The sequence below is a fragment of the Ylistrum balloti genome, unplaced genomic scaffold (genome assembly GCF_031769215.1).
Source record: "Ylistrum balloti isolate Yb309-2 unplaced genomic scaffold, AGI_CSIRO_Ybal_v1 Utg369622, whole genome shotgun sequence".
Classification (NCBI taxonomy): domain Eukaryota; kingdom Metazoa; phylum Mollusca; class Bivalvia; order Pectinida; family Pectinidae; genus Ylistrum; species Ylistrum balloti.
This window is the reverse complement of record NW_026781892.1, coordinates 95,074-116,860: the sequence shown is the minus strand read 5'-3', so window position 1 is coordinate 116,860 and position 21,787 is coordinate 95,074. Positions and strand designations below refer to the sequence as shown.

Genomic DNA, 21,787 nt, shown 5'->3' with positions numbered 1-21,787 from the left:
GGTCCTGTTGTACCATTTCCATCCGTAGTGTTCTTGGTCCTGTTGTACCATTTCCCTTAATAGTGTTGTTGGTCCTGTTGTACCATTTCCCTCAGTAGTGTTGTTGGTCCTGTTGTACTATTTCCCTCAGTAGTGTTGTTGGTCCTGTAGGTCCTTTTCCTGGATTGGCACTTTTTTTATCTGTCAATGAAAACTTACCCTGAACTGTCACTGATCCTGTTGTATGTTTAACCCTTGTACATTTGGTCCTGTTGTACCATCTCCCTCAGTAGTGTTGTTGGTCGTGTTGTACCATTTCCCTCAGTAGTGTTGTTGGTCCTGTTGTACCATTTCCCTCAGTAGTGTTGTTGGTCCTGTTGTACCATTTCCCTCAGTAGTGTTGTTGGTCCTTTTGTGCCATTTCCATCCGTAGTGTTGTTGGTCCTGTTGTACCATTTCCCTCAGTAGTGTTGTTGGTCCTGTTGTACTATTTCCCTCAGTAGTGTTGTTGGTGTTGTACCATTTCCCTCAGTAGTGTTGTTGGTCCTGTTGTACCATTTCCCTCATAGTGTTGTTGGTCCCTCAGTAGTGTTGTTGGTCCTGTTGTACCATTTCCCTCAGTAGTGTTGTTGGTCCTGTTGTATTGGCACTTTTTTTATTTCCTTACCCTGAACTGTCACTGATAGTGTTGTATGTCCTGTTTTGGTCCATTTCCCTCAGTAGTGTTGTTGGTCCTGTTGTACCATTTCCCTCAGTAGTGGTGTTAGTCCTGTTGTACCATTTCCATCCGTAGTGTTCTTGGTCCTGTTGTACCATTTCCCTCAGTAGTGTTGTTGGTCCTATTGTACCATTTCCCTCAATAGTGTTGTTGGTCCTGTTTTACCATTTCCCTCAGTGGTGTTGTTGGTCCTGTTGTACCATTTCCCTCAGTAGTGTTGGTCCTGTTGTACCATTTCCCTCAGTAGTGTTGTTGGTCCTGTTGTACCATTTCCCTCAGTAGTGTTGTTGGTCCTGTTGTACCATTTCCCTCAGTAGTGTTGTTGGTCCTGTTGTACCATTTCCCTCAATAGTGTTGTTGGTCCTGTTGTACCATTTCCCTCAATAGTGTTGTTGGTCCTGTTGTACCATTTCCCTCAATAGTGTTGTTGGTTCTGTTGTACCATTTCCCTCAGTAGTGTTGTTGGTCCTGTTGTACCATTTCCCTGTTGTACCATTTCCCTCAAGTGTTGTTCCTGTTGTACCATTTCCCTCAATGTGTTTATTGGTTCTGTTGGTCCTTTTCCTTGATTAGTGTTGTTGGTCCTGTTGTACCATTTCTCTCAATAGTGTTGTTGGTCCTGTTGTACCATTTCCCTCAGAAGTGTTGTTGGTCCGGTTGTACCATTTTCCTCAGTAGTGTTGGTCCTGTTGTACCATTTCCCTCAATAGTGTTGGTTGTTGTGTACCATTTCCTTTAGTGTTGGTTGTGTTGTACCATTTCCCTCAGTAGTGTTGGTTCTGTTGTACCAATTCCCTCATTAGTGTTGGTTGTGGTGTACCATTTCCCTCAGTAGTGTTGTTGGTCCTGTTGTACCATTTCCCCCAGTTGTGTTGTTGGTCCTGTTGTACCATTTCCCTCAGTTGTGTTGTACTTTTTCCCTCAGTAGTGTTGTTGGTCCTGTTGTACCATTTCCCTCAATAGTGTTTTTGGTCCTGTTGTACCATTTCCATCAGTAGTGTTGTTGGTCCTGTTGTACCATTTCCCCCAGTTGTGTTTTTGGTCCTGTTGTACCATTTCCCTCAGTAGTGTTGTTGGTCCTGTTGTACCATTTCCATCAGTAGTGTTCATGTTGTTTTACAATTCCCCTCCGAAGTGTTGGGTCACATTATACCCTTAATAATGCAAGTGCTGAATCTGTTGTACCACTTCTCTTAGAAATGTTTATGTTATATCATTCCCCACATTAGTGATGGTACTCTTGCACCATTACCTGTATTTAATCCTGCAGTATCGTTACTGACAATAGCACTGGTCTGTTGTACTACTACACTCTGTGCAGTACTTGTCCCATTTTTTCTATCAGCTCTGTACATGTGGTCTGGTGTATATTTTTAATGTGCAGCTGGATTGTTGTTGACGATACCTTTGATATGGCTTATCGCAGCTAGTCATTCTTTTTTTGACCATGTTTTACCATAGAAGTTTTCTGCATGTATCTGTACCTTGTTTTCAGCGTCGATATGAAAAACGTTTCAATGCCAGTTTCTTCTTTATCGAGTGCAATACTTGCTTTTCAATAAATAAGTTAGGTGGGTTATGTAGCTTTACATATTATTCTCAGTACAGCTCTTGCTATGCATCTTTACATTCTACTTTTATATCAAAGATATTCTAATAGTGACATAGCAAGGAACCGAATGTACCAGAATCTTCCAACTTTTCGTTTCTTCGTACAGCACAATGGAAGTGTTCGACAATGTTGGTCGTTTTTACTACAAGATCTTACTGATGTATACATACAACCTATGAATTGTTGAACAATAATGAAGCATTGTAAACCCTCATTCAACGACTTTTTATCTGAATTTATGTTGTCACTTCATCACATTTTCTTACTTCAAACTCTTGCTCTTTTTCTTGAATTTGTACAAGATTTATTGTCTATCCTTCAAATAAAAATGTGTGAATTGCCGCTATGGTAATACACAACAATAGGTCTCGAGTCAAACAAATTGAATGTATTTTTTAGATGTTGTTTTGAGGAAACAGTTCACAGGTTCTAGTCAGTTTCAGTATTTTAATGATTAAACCTTATCACAGAAACTGAAAGTGTGGTTCTTATATATATACCACTTTTACATTTGAGGATTATACTATATGCATTAGACTTCACAAAGATTAAGCTGCTATGCAGTTCGACAATCGCACAACCAGAAAAACCTGCAACTGACCAGACCAGTGAACTCTTCCATTACCTCTCCTGTCATTTGTCATCTTGATTATCACTTTCTTTCATTTTGTTCCTGGAGCAATAATTCCATTTTTCTGTCATCAAGTTCTTCCGCAGACATCAATACTTGTACCCAATAGATCTAAAACTGAAGCTGCAGCAGCTCGGCTAATATGTATGCCCTGGGAAAAATAATCCATTCCAGGACAACGTTGCAGGAAAAGATTTCAGAATTAAGACAAGATTGCTAGTAGCAAATTTCAAATACATCTGGCCCTGGCAGTTGTTATGAAAGAGTTTGGAATTCATTTTCTCAGACAGAGAACTACAAAGTTACTCGCTCACAAAACTGCATTATGCAATCAGTATTGTTACATTTACAAAAATCCAACTAGATTGGTGTACATGTATAATCCATTTTCAGTGAACACAATGAATCTTACTGAAAGTTTAATGTTGTATGCTTACCACCTTAATTTTTGACATCTCATATTAGTTATTGATGTTTATTATGGTCACAATGGCGCATCAAATGATTTTGTACCCACCAGTGTCCAATTAAACAAGAAATTTGCATCCAAGGTGCGATAGTGATGCAGTCCCACATTGGAAATGGTCGGCAGTCATTTAAGTTGGCCTGGCTTGAAATTACCTTTGCAATATTGGCCATTAATCAAGGGTCTAGGATGATAAGTGTGTATGTACAGAACAAGTCAATCTCCAGAGGATCTCCTAGAGAAGTGCACAGCTGTCAAGGACTTGATCTGGCAAATCTTGCTATAAAATGGATTGAAAAAAGGGACAAAAATTTGATGCAACAGGAGTATACGATTAGAACCAGTATACCAAACATGTATACTTCATAGAAAATTGCACATTGCTGTAATGTTGAGAGGACACTGTCCTTGTACCAAAAATAACTGATGCCAAACCTATATGCAAGTAATCTATTTCAATACTAGCGGCAGCACATTTGTACAGGTTCTGGTGAGCAAGGCCAACAAGGATCAGTGTCAGTATGGTACATTTAACTGGCACCACATAGAGACCAGTCCAATCTAAAAATGACAAGGTATGAATTTGCCATGTTAAACAGTTGATATTTTCCAATTCTCACCCAAATACCCAATTTTCATGTCATCCCTTTTACATGCGAGGACTATACTATATGCATTAGATATCAAAGATTAAGCTGCTTTGCAGTTCGACAATCACACAACCAGAAAAACCTGCAACTGACCAGACCAGTGAACTCTTCCATTACCTCTCCTGTGTCATTTGTCATCTTGATTATCACTTTCTTTCATTTTGTTCTTGGAGCAATAATTCCATTTCTCTGTCATCAAGTTCTTCCGCAGACATCAATACTTGTACCCAATAGATCTAAAACTGAAGCTGCAGCAGCTCGGCTAATATGTATGCCCTGGGAAAAAATAATCTATTCCAGGACAACGTTGCAGGAAAATTAAAGATTTCAGAACAATGACAAGAAGATTGCTAGTAGCAAATTTCAAATACATCTGGCCCTGGCAGTTGTTATGAAAGAGTTTGGAATTCATTTTCTCAGAAGGAGAACTACAAAGTTTCTCGCTCACAAAACTGCATTATGCAATCAGTATTGTTACATTTACAAAAATCCAACTAGATTGGTGTACATGTATAATCCATTTTCAGTGAACACAATGATTCTTACTGAAAGTTTAATGTTGTATGCTTACCACCTTAATTTTTGACATCTCGTATTGGTTATTGATGTTTATTATGGTCACAATGGCGCATCAAACGATTTTGTACCCACCAATGTCCAATTAAACAAGAAATTTGCATCCAAGGTGCGATAGTGATGCAGTCCCACATTGGAAATGGTCGGCAGTTGTTTAAGTCGGCCTGGCTTGAAATTACCTTTGCAATATTGGCCATTAATCTAGGGTCTAGGATGATAAGTGTGTATGTACAGAACAAGTCAATCTCCATAGGATCTCCTAGAGAAGTGCACAGCTGTCAAGGACTTGATCTGGCAAATCTTGCTATAAAATGGATTGAAAAAAGGGACAAAAATTTGATGCAACAGGAGTATACGATTAGAACCAGTATACCAAACATGTATACTTCATAGAAAATTGCACATTGCTGTAATGTTGACAGGACACTGTCCTTGTACCAAAAATGACTGAACATGCCAAACCTATATGCAAGTAATCCATTTCTATACTAGTGGCAGCACATTTGTACAGGTTCTGGTGAGCAAGGCCAACAAGGATCAGTGTCAGTATGGTACATTTAACTGGCACCACAAAGATTTCAGCCTAATCTAAAAATGACAAGACGGTGAATTTGCCATGTCGACATTTTCCAATTCTCACCCAATACCCAATTTTCATGTCTTTCTTCAACAGTGCATCTCAATAGGTCTTCAAACATTATATCTACTTACTTCAGTTTGGACAGTGCCAAAACCTGTACAAACTTATATTTTATTTACTTACAGACCTTAAATTACCCCAGAGTTTAGCTTCTACCTTCTCTCTTGGACCACAATTCTTTTATTACTATCAGCTTGTTGTCCTTGAATAGCCAAAATGTTGCACCTTAACCGCAAAGATTTCATCAGAGGAAGAGACAGGATGCAACGTGTTGATCACCACTTGTGGCTTCCAGCTGCCCGCTAACAGCACAAAACTGGACCAAACTACACTTCAAGGATCCCGACTTTTCCACACATCACAGCAATTCAAAACTGCAGAGTAATTTTTTCAATAAACATTGCATTTTATAATTATTTTTAGTGAAAATTGAAATCTCGTGAAACTTTACCAGTTTACTTTCTTGAACATGGTTATGGAAAAAAGTACATGCAGGATTTCACAAGATACAACAAGCAAACCAAAAATACCACTAATACAATTCCTGTATGCTTGGATCAACTGACAGTATGAAGAATCAACTAGGCATTCACCAAACTGAACCGATGTTGGAAGTATGCCACTGTCATTTCCTGGGGGGGAGGGGGCTCTCAAAATAGATGTCAAACTGTACCCTCTGTCAACTTTAATGCTCTTCTCACTTTTCCTATAAATAAGAAAATATTGCACAAGGTTTTTCAACAATTTACTCGTTTCATCATTTTTCAGGTTTAGGTTTTCTAGGTATTGTTTTGAATGAAAGATTATCAATTACTTGTTGGCATTAAACATTTTTGTGTAATTTAAAAAAAAACACCAAACCAACAAATTTTGTCACAGGACAGCTTAGCCATTGCGGAGTCCACAGGAATCTGCCCCTTCAACATACTGTGGTAGGATGGAATACACAAACTGCAGGGTAAAACAGGTTGGCCACCAGCGAAATGGATCTTTACTATACAGCAGTTGGGACATTCAAATGATCAAATCATCAACTTGTCGGGGCAACATTAGGGATGACTGCAAACAGCTACAAGGACGAGATTTGTGCAGTGTCATCATCCTGGTGACCAGTTCTACTTATGGTGTCTCATATTTGTTACTTAAGGCCACTTGTTGATTTCAACATCTATAAACAAGAAAATTGTAGCATGCTCACATCTAGGACCAAACATTCTAAATACTGCAATTTTGAATTGTTTCTCAAATTCAATCTGTACATAAAAGACCATTACCATTTAATAAACTTGTCATTCACATGCGACGATTGTCAAAAATTAATCAAGATTACAAACATCAAACCCAATGGAAGTTTTCGCCATCTCTAATGCAAAACCTGCATGACGTAGAAGTCGCGCAGAAAATCTGGATGCAGTTTAAGCAGAAACGAGTTCACGATAGATGACCAGGTACCAAGCAAGGTTACTGATTGGAGAACGTTCATCAGCTAAGCCAGACTCTTGCAGGTTGAGCAAGATAGAAAATGTCGTCTCGTCAAACAAGCGATGGTTATTCTTGGTCAGGATAAAGACTATGCATGTAGCTGGCTACTTTCCCCAAACGGCCCCAATAGACTTGTACACAGTCCATGGTTTGATACTTGGACAATGCAGGCCACGTGTGCCAATCATGGGTATTGCTAATGTGGAATAGAAAGCAAGACAAAACATTAAATAAGTCATTTGGTAATCAACAATGACCAAACAAATGAAACGGTTCATGTTTACATTTTATTTAAAAAAACATACAGGTAAAACGACGTTCATTCGTCAAATCAACAACGCACGTACATCAGCTAGTTAACTTACAGAAACTGCGGACCTTTCATCATTTTCATACTTTACCATACCGAAATCTGACTTCAAACTTCATTATTTTCTGAGGAATTTCTAATTTCTTAGCAAATACACCGGAAACTTCGCCAGTCCCCCTTCTAGGCCCAACTGACGCCACATCAGCCAAACCGACGCCATATTGGTTTTTCACAACATCTCGCATATTCTTCCAAATTTTCTCCTAAAATAGCTTCTCCCCCGAATAAATCAGTTACATCATAGATCACTCTCGATGAAATTACACAGTCATATGTGAAAAAAGTCACAATTTCACCAGATGTTAAAGAAATTTTCACAAAGTCTCGTCATTCTTCTGCGTTATTTCTCGTGCGTGCCTCCTATCTCTCATCGTGACTGCCTGGAATGCCCCGCTCGATGGTTCGGTTGTCTTATATACTGGAAGTATATAAATTCATACGCAATAAAATAGTTCCAACAATGCATCCGTTTTAAATAAGTCTTTACCCATTTTATCAATTACTTATTGTTATGATAACAAACAGATTTATACTTTTTTTGGTTTTGTTATAACGAGAGAAATAACAAACCAATTTTTCCTTCATTAGTTCTGATACGCAGCGGAAGAATAACGGAATAACGAGGTCTTTTATGACGCAAGTGTCGAGAATATAGTATGACGCACGTAAACAACACCCTTGAGGCACCGATGGGGTACGCTTATTCGCCTACGCGCCAACAAAGGCTATGTTGTGTGTGTGTGTGTTTTTTTTTTTTTAAAGTCGATCAATATAACTGAATTACTATAAATAACCCTTTTAGTCATTAAAACCTGAGTCGTACACATTAAAATACCTAAATTTGTCACAGATATCGATCGTACATGCTAGCAGACAAACAAAACAAGTATCATGAGAAGATCAATGATATTTATAGAACAAAGTTTTGATTTTTCGTGGCATGTTTTTAATTAACTTTTAATTACTTCCTTATAAAAGAGCAATACATATTTTATTGGATTGGGCTATTATTATTTATTCAATATATGAAAATGTTTCGCTAAAAACCTGGAAGATCAGAAAATTGTTATTGAAACAATTTAACTGTTATTGAATATTGTAAGTTGTGATAACTTGAGCATGATCCATTTTGTAAATGTAAAAATAAAACCACAAGCTCCAAACAAAATCGAATTATTTTGAACTTTTCCCGACGTTTAATGTTTCACGATGGATTTCATTGTTATATTCAATACCCTAAGTGTGACGTTAATACCACAACATAGGACACCTAAGTCTGTGTTTTTACGAGACAGGTTAAATGTGATATTTTATTAACATTTTATAATAGCGTGATACACTGTTGTATCTGTTCTATTCTTTGTGCTATGATTATTACGCTTTATATTCAGTGACATATTATTCTCTGCAGTGAAAGTTATAGAAAATATAATCTTTGAAAACTATACACAATTTATTCCTTTGAAACGTCCAAGCTTAGCAATAATTTTCCTGGTCAAACAACTTTTTTATAATGCAAATTATCTGTTAAAACGCAGTCGCTGAATGGCTTTTGTATATAGTTATAAATGTTAGAAGGCAGCGTGTCTGTAATCGTCATGAGTGAAACCCGGTGTGATATGACCACCTCTTTATGTGTGGTTTCATTTTTTAAAAAAGAGGGAGAGAGGGGGTGTCTTCGATATTACGATTAACTTCATCACATTCTCGGCCCCATCGGCTGTCAAGCTTATTACTACAACATACTGACGAAGTGAACAGTACCCCTGTTGGATCAAAACGATAAAATCATTCATTACCTATCGATACTATCTATTATAAAGAAAATAGAGCTTAATTTGCGACTCCGATCAATACATCATACATGATCAACCTGGTATATTATGAACCATAAGTAAGTGTGATGAAATCTTATTTCAAACGAAAAAATAATTCATGGATTGAGATAAGCGTTGTCTGTAGTAGGGTCAAATCAATCATTCAGTCACCCTGCGATCAGGTACGTCCCTGTCCCGAGTGGCGTCATATTTTAACCCCCTGCAGGACAGTTTGTTGACAGCGGTTATAGTCTTTTCACTAAAAGTAGTTTTAATTCCAACAGGTAAACCTAACTTTTCACTTACATTTTATTTCATTTTCGTCAAGTTTATGTTCATTATTGTTTTACATTATCTATGATATATTACTTAGTTCAATATTACTTCTATTACATTTCTCCTCGTATTATAATGATTTTAGAAATATGTTAGAATATAGTGCTAAATCATCAACATAATAATTTTGTATATTCATATATGCTTTAGAGCTGAACGTAGTCAAACTTAATTAGTCATATTTTTCCTAAAATTAGATTTATGAATTTAGTTTCATAAATCATTCAAAACAAGACAGGTTGTGAGAAACACTGGTAAATCTCAGGTAAAACATTAATGTAAGAAAGGGGCAGCTTATATGAAACAGGATATAATTGTCTTGCAATTGTTTAAAAAATGTTGGCACTCCGAGAACACTCTAAAGTTATAGCTTAAGGCTGTGTGATTTCAGTTAATACCTATCAAGCTGCCCCTAGCTCGATAAGCTAGCTAGGTGTTGACAGGGTTCTCCTATTCATCAAGTCATTGTTATTTAAATCACTCACATGTCACATCAAAGAATCACGATTTGCTGGACGACGAGTTCCACGACATATCGAATTAAATACAACGCCGATTCTGAATTTTAATCACCCTTTAAACAAGTATTAATCTGATTTCAAGGAAGAATTACAGCATAGAGGCATGATAAGACGAAAGATCATAACAATTGAATGCAAAGTTGTAATTTAAATTTATCTTTTTTTCTGTTTATTCTGCATCAAATATCAAGATAATCTCTGTACATGTCCAGAAAAACATCAACAATTGAATACAAATTGATATTAATTTGCCAATTAACATATTGCGACTTTGAAAGATTTAATGGAAACTGCGTTATTAATGCGTATTGCGTGGTGACAAGGGCTATTTCAAGCTTAGAATGGATCTCCAATGTTTTAACCCATCTGTCAGCTTGATCACACCATTAAATTGGTTATACTTAAAAACCGTTTAGTTCTATCAATGATATTTACATAGTCTGCATAGTTCATATGAAACTGTGTAAATTTGGGACTGTGAATTTCGCTGTTTAGTTGTGTAAATTTGGGACTGTGAATTTCGCTCTAAAGTTGCGAACTGTAAATTGCTTCAACTGTAGTTGCGTAGCTTTGTATTGGAAGCTCATTCTAAAGGTACAAATTTTGCTGTAAGATCTGAACGATTTTCGTACACCTTAATACTATTATGAAAATGATAATTGGTTGGTTTATACATTTGGAAGAGTTATTTCCCTTGATGAAGGAATCGCGCCGCTGCCTGGTCCACATCACTAGAAACAGGGACGTAGATAAATGATACTTATCCTTCCAGGTTTATAACTATCAAGTTTATATTAGTGTCCCTTAATATTCAGAAATATATCCATGTATTATTTGAAAAGGCTTGATCGTTCTATCCATAATGAATATACATACTGGTATTCCTAAGTTTCGACTATTGAGATCAAATGCAATGATAATTGGACGGAAGAGGAAGACGAAATCCATTTTTTTCACAAAAATGTAACAAATTCAGTTCTGATAGAAAACACTTCACACCGTGACATGTGGTGCCCAGTCCTGTGTCCACCAGACTAATGTATATGGTTAATAGATAATTATAACAACTACATTTCAAACTGACTGTCTAAATTTATTCATCAACCATTTTTATCCAATCTAAGTAATGTTCAGGGTTTGCTAGAAGAACTAATATTTTCAATTTTGGTACCAAGAATGTACATGGTTCTTTCAATAATCATGACCATTTTACTTCATCAAAGAATGCTTCAGGTAAAATTTGGGAAATATCTATTCACATTCCAATGAAATGAGTGGAGTTCTAAAAAACTGCAAGTTCGTTAAAATCCTTCCCCTCGTGTAGTAATGATTGCATTTTGTCCAAATATAGACCGGTGCATTCTTTGTTGAAGGGGAATCAATTTTGTGTAAATGTTAGGTCTCCGCCCCCTTAGGCGGGAGGGGTATGAACCAACAGGGCAAAAAGAACAAATCTCGAAAATCTCACTCCTCCTGTAGGAATGATTGGATTTCGCCTTGATTTATTCAGAAGATATATAAATTATATATATACATGTTTCCGGTTCCTGACCGTTCCTATGTTTTTCCTACCTACCCGACCTGACCTCTCCTTTTGACCACAATTTTTCATCATGGTAAAAATACTGTAAAATCTCAGGGATGATTTTGCTCATGTCATTTGTTCTACGATCCCAAGAAGTACTTGTAACCCGAGGCAAATATTACAAACTGATGTCAAACATCCTCTCTGTTCCTTTCAGGGAAAATGGTAGCTGGGACGATAGTCAGTTTTGATATCAGTGGCTGGTGTACAAAATATATTTATTGGTGAAGTTGTCAACTTATATGTAATGCATTCATGTATCTTGAGTCTGTTTCTCCGTAAGGCAGTTATGAATGATACATCGTTTAAAAGATAAAACATTTTCTTAGTAACATACATACATATATAATATTTGTGTACAAACAATTAATGTTGTAAATCACAATGGCCACCACTATACGGAACCTCTTTCGAGTTACCTGCCAAAAAGTTAACTCGCGCCAGAGTGGCGGAAACAGTAGGTTTACAAGGACAAGTCTAGAGAGAATCCGTAGAGTGGCAGCCATGTTAATTATGTTGGAACGTAAAGTTGATGATGATGATAACATATATAAGTTAGTAGAAAAAATGACTGATCTTTCCATCGATGTATGATTTGTAACTATCGCGCTTGTTTAAATATGTAAAACATTGCCTGAATGCCAACCCGTATAGGGAGGAATTCTGACGATCAACTACAACCAAGACAGACATAAAAGTTTGAACAGACAGTCAGAACCATTCGGGGTAGATAAACATCTCATAATACACACTTATATGTCGACGTGATATATATCAAAACACTGACCACGTGTTGGTGTTCTACTTCTAGTTATGGTAGTAACTCTCATCTTCTCGGGGAACAAGTTTCTAAAACCATTAAACCAATAAGACCAATTTTCCCGTGTTTTCATTTCTTCTTGTGAGATGCAAGTCTTCTCTGATCGATACCAGATGGATGGTAAAGTCACACGCAGCATGCTTAATCAAATTATTTCAGTCTGCATCATTAGTCACAAGTCTTCACTTCAAATATTGTATAGACACAGTGTCATTTGTTGCAATGCTATGTGTTATTTTTTATGTTAAATTGTCTTGTATTTCCATAATTTATTTTACATTGTCTTATGTTACAATGAAATATTTATTTTACAATGCCTTGTGCTACAATGTCTTAAGAAATGATATATCATTTTACAATGTTTTGTGCTACAACGAATTATTTTGCAGTGTAATATGACCACCATGCAGTCGCAGATTATATTATGATGTCACAACCATCTTATGTAAATGTCTTACGTTACCCTATTCTTGTATTGCAATGTTGTCTATTACAATCTTTTGTGTTAAAATATATCGTGTTACAATATATAAGAACATCTCGAGTTACAATGTCTCGTGTTTACAATGTCTCGAGTTACAATGTCTCGTGTTTACAATGTCTCGAGCTAACAATATGTTACAATGTCTATTGTTACACTATTTCATATTTCAATGTCTTGTGTTACAATCTCTTGTGCAACATTATGTTACAACATCTCGTTTTGAAATGTCGTTGTTACAATGTCTCGTGTTTACAATGTCTCGTGTTACAATGTCTCGTGTTTACAATGTCTCGTGTTACAATGTCTCGTGTTACAATGTCTCGTGTTACAATGTCTCGTGTGACACTGTCTCGTGTTTACACTGTCTCGTGTTTACAATGTCTCGTGTTACAATGTTACAATGTCTCGTGTTTACACTGTCTCGTGTTACAATGTCTCGTGTTTACAACGTCTCGTGTTTACAATATGTCGTGTTTACACTGTCTCGTCTTTACAATGTCTCGTGTGACACTGTCTCGTGTTACAATGTCTCGTGTTTACAATGTCTCGTGTTTACACTGTCTCGTGTTTACAATGTCTCGTGTTTACACTGTCTCGTGTTACAATGTCTCGTGTTTACAACGTCTCGTGTTTACACTGTCTCGTGTTTACAATGTCTCGTGTGACACTGTCTCGTGTTTACAATGTCTCGTGTTTACAATGTCTCGTGTTACAATGTTACAATGTCTCGTGTGACACTGTCTCTTGTTACAATTTCTCGTGTTTAGACTGTCTCGTGTTTACTCTGTCTCGTGTTTACAATGTCTCGTGTTACAATGTTACAATGTCTCGTGTGACACTGTCTCGTGTTACAATGTCTCGTGTTTACAATGTCTCGTGTTTACACTGTCTCGTGTTTACAATGTCTCGTGTTTACAATGTCTCGTGTTACAATGTTACAATGTCTTTTGTTTCACTTTTTCATATTGCAGTGTCTCGTATTACCTTCGATGTATGAAATATGACATTTTCGTAAACAATGAACTGTACTGTTTGTTCATAGTGTAAGTTCGCCTGCATATGGACGACGCCGAGAAGAAATGGTCTTGACCATCTGAATAATGGTATGTTGTGTCATTTGGTATTGTGACTGCGGCCTTTGTTACTATGAGTGTGGCCTTTGTTACTGTGGCTGTGTCATTTGTTACTATGAGAGTGGCCTTTGTAACATGTCTGTTATCTTTGTTACTATGAGCGTGTCCTTTGTTACTGTGACATTTGTTACTATGAGTGTGGCCTTTGTTACTGTGGCTGTGTCATTTGTTACTATGAGTGTGTCCTTTGTTACTGTGGCTGTGTCATTTGTTACTATGAATGTGTCCTTTGTAACATGTCTGTTGTCTTTGTTACTATGAGCGTGTCCTTTGTAACATGTCTGTTGCCTTTGTTACTATGAGTGTGTCCTTTGTAACATGTCTGTTGCCTTTGTTACTATGAGTGTGGCCTTTGTTACTGTGGCTGTGTCATTTGTTACTATGAGTGTGGCCTTTGTAACATGTCTGTTATCTTTGTTACTATGAGCGTGTCCTTTGTTACTGTGACTGTGTCATTTGTTACTATGAGTGTGTCCTTTGTTACTGTGACTGTGTCATTTGTTACTATGAGAGTGGCCTTTGTAACATGTCTGTTGCCTTTGTTACTATGAGCGTGTCCTTTGTAACATGTCTGTTGCCTTTGTTACTATGAGTGTGTCCTTTGTAACATGTCTGTTGCCTTTGTTACTATGAGTGTGGCCTTTGTTACTGTGGCTGTGTCATTTGTTACTATGAGTGTGGCCTTTGTAACATGTCTGTTGCCTTTGTTACTATGAGTGTGTCATTTGTTACTATGAGTGTGGCCTTTGTTACTGTGGCTGTGTCATTTGTTACTGTGGCTGTGTCATTTGTTACTATGAGTGTGTCTTTTCTTTGTTTCTCTTATATACTTTGTAAATACATTATTTTCTGAGTAATAGGGGCATATTCATAAAATTACTAACGAGGATAATTTCCGATGTGATGACGCCTGGAAGTTGGAGCTGTGCCAAGTGGCGAACATCTTGTCTGCCCCTTCCCATGGTATGCCGGACTCTTTGAACACACAAATAAAACAAACGGGATGGAGAGGTTGACAGTGCTATCAAATCCTTCAGAATATCCGGCATACTTCTACGATATCTAGCGAAACACATCGGATAATTTCCGTGCCTGTCTCGAATGACTACTTGGTTTGTTTCCATGAGAAGACATTCAATTCCGAGGAGACAACGACCGGGCTCACATGAATCTAATAGACAGAATAATGGCGTCCGACCCATAATGTCTTTAACGTTAGCGTCGCATCCGCTCTGTAGCAAAAGGGAAACCTTGTCGCCATTTCCCTGAGTTGAAATGATGTGCAAGATGGTCTGTCCGTCCCGATTCGTCTGATTTATCACTGAAGTACATGCGACACTCATTGCTTGACGGAGTTCAGATAATGTTAGCCTTTCACAAGAGCATATATGGTGTAAATATGTGCATCCATTCACGTCTGCAAGTGTGACGTCAGCACCTTCATTGGTAAGATACTTGATGCTCCGCAGCCGTCCGTGCTTAGCCGCTACTGCTAGAGGTGTACATAAATAATCATCACGACTATTTATATCGACGCCAGCCTCAAGCAAAATTTTCATAGCACCATGTAGTTCCTTTTTAGCTGCAAAATGAAGGAGGGCTTGCCTCTGAGAACAAAGTTTCTCCTCTCCGTCTGCCCCATGCTGTAATAATATTTCCAAAATGCACGAAGCTTTCAGGATTTGATCTTTGATAGAATTCCAAAATTCTGCTTCAATATTCAGGTCGTCGAAACATAGGGTTTTCTCATCCGGCCAGATACGTGGCCAATACTGCAAACAAATATTGCATGGTGTTCTTCCGTACATGTCGAGTGCGGTCACATCGGCTCCGTTTTCTACAAACAGTCTTACAATTTCCGGTCTGCGATACATGCATGCGACGTGCAATGGCGGAGAACGCGAAACATGACCACATGGAAATTCATTCAGAACTGGAAATTTCCCGCCTGAATACTTGTTCAATATATGTTGACAAAGTTGCAAATTGTTGGACAGGATGGCGTTATGTAAAATCTCTCCAATGGGCAGTCCCTCTTCTGATGGACTTGTGGTATCGAAACGGAATAATTCACACTTGGCTGTCTCATGGCAAGACATTCTGCAACCCATGATCGACTCGGTCATTTGTTTGCAAATTGGAAGGCAAACGTCATTTGCTATGTTTACGTCATTCTGTTTATGACGTCATATCATTTGCACATGTGAGACCTACAGTGAATGTCACATGACCACAGAAGGAAAGGGGTAACACGGTGACACAGAGTAGGTTGGGGTACCGATAGTACAACCCATTGTGTACGACAGCCATCTCGATCTTTGTTGTCTACAGGAAGCCTTCCACAGAGGAATCAAATATCCACCCTAACAAACCATGCTGCATGACCATATATACTAGTAAGACATTAAACAATGTAAATATAAACTATGGGTGAAAGAAACTATAATATTGAAATGATATTTTATTAGATTTATAGAAATATCTGCTTGAAAAAAAAGTCACATTACTTTGCCAGTTGAGCGGATCCAACAAGAATCTATGTTGATGTAATGTGGACTAAACAGGCCCTCCCATGGAAGTTATCGGAGGAATATAACATTGGTGTCAGGGATAACAGAATACAATATTTATCTGGCATTCGATAGTACGGGGTGTTTGATGAAAGATGACCTTTACATGTATCTCAACAAGGATGGCCTTTACATGTATCTCAATAAGGATGGCCTTTACATGTATCTCAACAAGGATGGCCTTTACATGTATCTCAATAAGGATGGCCTTTACATGTATCTCAATAAGGATGGCATTTACATGTATCTCAATAAGGATGACCTTCACATGTATCTCAATAAGGATGGCCTTTACATGTATCTCAACAAGGATGGCCTTCACATGTATCTCAATAAGGATGGCCTTTACATGTATCTCAACAAGGATGGCCTTTACATGTATCTCAACAAGGATGACCTTCACATGTATCTCAATAAGGATGGCCTTTACATGTATCTCAATAAGGATGGCCTTTACATGTATCTCAATAAGGATGGCCTTTACATGTATCTCAATAAGGATGGCCTTTACATGTATCTCAATAAGGATGACCTTCACATGTATCTCAATAAGGATGGCCTTTACATGTATCTCAATAAGGATGGCCTTTACATGTATCTCAATAAGGATGATCTTTACATGTATCTCAACAAGGATGGCCTTTACATGTATCTCAATAAGGATGGCCTTTACATGTATCTCAACAAGGATGGCCTTTACATGTATCTCAATAAGGATGGCCTTTACATGTATCTCAACAAGGATGGCCTTTACATGTATCTCAACAAGGATGACCTTCACATGTATCTCAATAAGGATGGCCTTTACATGTATCTCAACAAGGATGACCTTCACATGTATCTCAATAAGGATGGCCTTTACATGTATCTCAATAAGGATGATCTTTACATGTATCTCAACAAGGATGGCCTTTACATGTATCTCAATAAGGATGGCCTTTACATGTATCTCAACAAGGATGGCCTTTACATGTATCTCAATAAGGATGGCCTTTACATGTATCTCAACAAGGATGGCCTTTACATGTATCTCAACAAGGATGACCTTCACATGTATCTCAATAAGGATGGCCTTTACATGTATCTCAACAAGGATGGCCTTTACATGTATCTCAATAAGGATGGCCTTTACATGTTTGTCAACAAGGATGACCTTCACATGTATCTCAATAAGGATGGCCTTTACATGTATCTCAACAAGGATGACCTTCACATGTATCTCAATAAGAATGACCTTTACATGTTTGTCAACAAAGATGACCTTTTAACATGTATGTGAACAAAAATGACCTTAATGTCAAAGGTCAAATATATCATATGATCACTACCGCACGTCTATTCTTCATACATTCGATTATGTGATATTTCTGTTCGTAAATCCGACAACGGTCGACCTTATTAAGCGTCAGACATTTTCTCTTCGATTAAAGATTACATTGTAGTACACAAACACTGTATTGATTAACGTATTCATCTGGTTCCAATCCTTAAATCTTATTGACCGAAAAATGTTTTGTAATTCTGAAATAGATACCGGTTGTCAATCCACACCAAGCAGACACCAGAACGGATTCACATAGCGACTAGGTTCATCTCTTATTTCGTGCAGGTGATAGCTTTAAAAATTGAACATATAAAATCATGTGTATCTTAATACTCTTAATTAATTTTAATTAGAAGTATGGCCGATTTTTAGCGTCACGCTAGTGAACATTTTCAATAAGAATGGTCGCTAGAGAGATAGATAGTATATCCGTACATGTATCTAGTGTTATAGTATACCCGTACATGTATCTAATGTTATAGTATACCCGTACATGTATATAGTGTTATAGTATATCCGTACATGTATATAGTGTTATAGTATACCCGCACATGTATATAGTGTTATAGTATATACCCGTACATGTATACAGTATTATAGTATACCCGTACATGTATATAGTATTATAGTATATACCCGTACATGTATATAGTGTTATAGTATATACCCGTACATGTATATAGTGTTATAGTATACCCGTACATGTATACAGTATTATAGTATACCCGTATATGTATATAGTATTATAGTATATACCCGTACATGTATATAGTGTTATAGTATACCCGTACATGTATATAGTATTGTAGTATATACCCGTACATGTATATAGTGTTATAGTATACCCGTACATGTATACAGTATTATAGTATACCCGTACATGTATATAGTATTATAGTATATACCCGTACATGTATATAGTGTTATAGTATACCCGTACATGTATATAGTATTGTAGTATATACCCGTACATGTATACAGTATTATAGTATATACCCGTACATGTATATAGTATTATAGTATATACCCGTACATGTATATAGTATATACCCGTACATGTATATAGTGTTAGAGTATATACCCGTACATGTATATAGTGTTATAGTATACCCGTACATGTATCTAGTGTTATAGTACACCCGTACATGTATATAGTGTTATAGTATACCCGTACATGTATATAGTATTGTAGTATATACCCGTACATGTATATAGTGTTATAGTATATACCCGTACATGTATATAGTGTTATAGTATACCCGTACATGTATATAGTGTTATAGTATATACCCGTACATGTATCTAGTGTTATAGTATACCCGTACATGTATATAGTGTTATAGTATACCCGTACATGTATATAGTGTTATAGTATATACCCGTACATGTATATAGTGTTATAGTATACCCGTACATGTATATAGTGTTATAGCATATACCCGTACATGTATATAGTGTTATAGTATACCCGTACATGTATCTAGTGTTATAGTATATACCCGTACATGTATATAGTGTTATAGTATACCCGTACATGTATCTAGTGTTATAGTACACCCGCACATGTATCTAGTGTTATAGTATACCCGTACATGTATATAGTGTTTTAGTATATCCGTACATGTATATAGTGTTATAGTATATACCCGTACATGTATCTAGTGTTATAGTATACCCGTACATGTATATAGTGTTATAGTATACCCGTACATGTATATAGTGTTATAGTATATACCCGTACATGTATATAGTGTTATAGTATACCCGTACATGTATATAGTGTTATAGCATATACCCGTACATGTATATAGTGTTATAGTATACCCGTACATGTATCTAGTGTTATAGTACACCCGCACATGTATCTAGTGTTATAGTATACCCGTACATGTATATAGTGTTTTAGTATATCCGTACATGTATATAGTGTTATAGTATATACCCGTACATGTATCTAATGTTATAGTATACCCGTACATGTATCTAGCGTTATAGTACACCCGTACATGTATCTAGTGTTATAGTATACCCGTACATGTATAAAGTGTTATAGTATACCCGTACATGTATATAGTGTTATAGTATATACCCGTACATGTTTCTAGTGTTATAGTATATACCCGTACATGTATATAGTGTTATAGTATATACCCGTACATGCATATAGTATTATAGTATATACCCGTACATGTATATAGTGTTATAGTATATACCCGTACATGTATATAGTGTTATAGTATACCCGTACATGTATCTAGTGTTATAGTATACCCGTACATGTATAAAGTGTTATAGTATACCCGTACATGTATATAGTGTTATAGTATATACCCGTACATGTTTCTAGTGTTATAGTATATACCCGTACATGTATATAGTGTTATAGTATATACCCGTACATGCATATAGTATTATAGTATATACCCGTACATGTATATAGTGTTATAGTATATACCCGTACATGTATATAGTGTTATAGTATACCCGTACATGTATATAGTATTATAGTATATACCCGTACATGTATCTAGTGTTATAGTATACCCGTACATGTATATAGTGTTATAGTATACCCGTACATGTATATAGTGTTTTAGTATACCCGCACATATACCTTGTGTAAGCCTATCCAGTGAAAGTAGTGCACTAGTTTCACTGTAGATGTTTAGATATTGATTTGTTTCCTGTAAAACAGTACTAACGTGAAAATTACCACTAGCTAAAGCAAACATCGCACTGAAAAACCATCCGGGTAATTCAGTACAGTACATTGTGATCACTGGTCCGTAAATAGACACATATGAGATCGATATGTAACTACACACACACATACTTCTAGGTCAGTGAATTACAGGTTTTCCCAGGTACGACGACAATAGTGTCAATAGTAAACCGAAAGTAGAGGGAAAATTCCTCAATAAACATGGCGGATCTGTTCAGGACAAACCTTGTGTAAGGCAATATAACAAACAGTCGGAAAGGAAGCAGAGAGAAAAGGCAGATAACGAATTAGAAAAGAGAAAGAGATGGCAGTCAGTAAGGAGATACAACGGATACGAGTCATTGATTAAAAAGAGAGGAGAGAGGTCAGTCTGTAAGGAGTGAGACGAGTAACAAAGTAGAGACCATTCAGGAAGGAGACGCCCACTCAGTAAGAAGACGAGTCAACCAGAAGACCAGTCAGTAAGGAGACGAGTCAACCAGAAGACCAGTCAGTAAGGAGACGAGTCAACCAGCAGACAAATTAGTAAAGGGACGAGTCAACCAGAATACCAGTCAATAAGGAGACGAGTCAACCAGATGAAAAATCAGTAAGGGGACGAGTCAACCAGAAGACCAGCCAGTAAGGGGACGAGTCAACCAGAATACCAGTCAATAAGGAGACGAGTCAACCAGATGAAAAATCAGTAAGGGGACGAGTCAACCAGAAGACCAGTCAGTAAAGGGACGAGTCAACCAGAATACCAGTCAATAAGGAGACGAGTCAACCAGATGAAAAATCAGTAAGGGGACGAGTCAACCAGAAGACCAGTCAGTAAGGGGACGAGTCAACCAGAAGACCAGTCAGTAAGGGGACGAGTCAAAGGATACGATTCATTATGATGACCTGTTCTTAAGGAGACGAGCCCGTGTGAAAACATGTCCGTAAGAAGACGAGTCAATAAGAGGACCAGTCAGTATGGAGACCAGTTATTAAGAAGAAAGGGAGACTACACGATAAGGAGACATAATTAAAGGGTAAGTTTATAAGTAGACGGGTATATGAGTTTCTAAGAATTAATTTCTGTGTTGGTTTCGTTCTATCTCTAGGTGCTATGTTTACAACGTATCATGACTTCTATGGCGTTGTGGGTCTCTTATCTGTCGGTCAACGAGTTTTCGAAATTCTACAGCACGGGATGAAGCTCTGTACTAGGAATATGTGGTCCGACATCTGGTATCACATACAGTTCTGGTGCAAATCGAGTTTGCAATGTTATGATATTCATAGAATATAAATGAAGTATACGGCATAACAATGACAGGATTCAATCACTCGAAAATGTATCTGTCTAAACACATTGCACCAGCTT

The 21,787-nt window shown here is 37.1% G+C and overlaps 1 protein-coding gene and 1 long non-coding RNA gene across 2 annotated transcripts; both read right to left on the bottom strand.

The window, feature by feature from the left end:
- Positions 1–6,002: 6,002 nt before the first annotated feature.
- Positions 6,003–7,486, bottom strand: LOC132549920 (uncharacterized). Its single transcript, XR_009554202.1, has 2 exons — positions 7,156–7,486; positions 6,003–6,950 (listed from the first exon to the last, which is right to left on the bottom strand). It is a non-coding gene; the product is annotated as an uncharacterized LOC132549920 (long non-coding RNA).
- A 7,176-nt stretch (positions 7,487–14,662) lies between these two features.
- LOC132549966 (serine/threonine-protein phosphatase 6 regulatory ankyrin repeat subunit C-like) lies at positions 14,663–15,931 on the bottom strand. The gene has a single exon (XM_060213956.1). The coding sequence runs from the start codon at positions 15,929–15,931 to the stop codon at positions 14,663–14,665; it is 1,269 nt and encodes a 422-aa protein (XP_060069939.1).
- Between the last annotated feature and the right edge of the window lie 5,856 nt (positions 15,932–21,787).

Excerpts from the sequence above, each read along its gene's own strand:
- LOC132549966 (XM_060213956.1), bottom strand. The coding sequence starts at position 15,931 with ATGGGTTGCAGAATGTCTTGCCATGAGACAGCCAAGTGTGAATTATTC.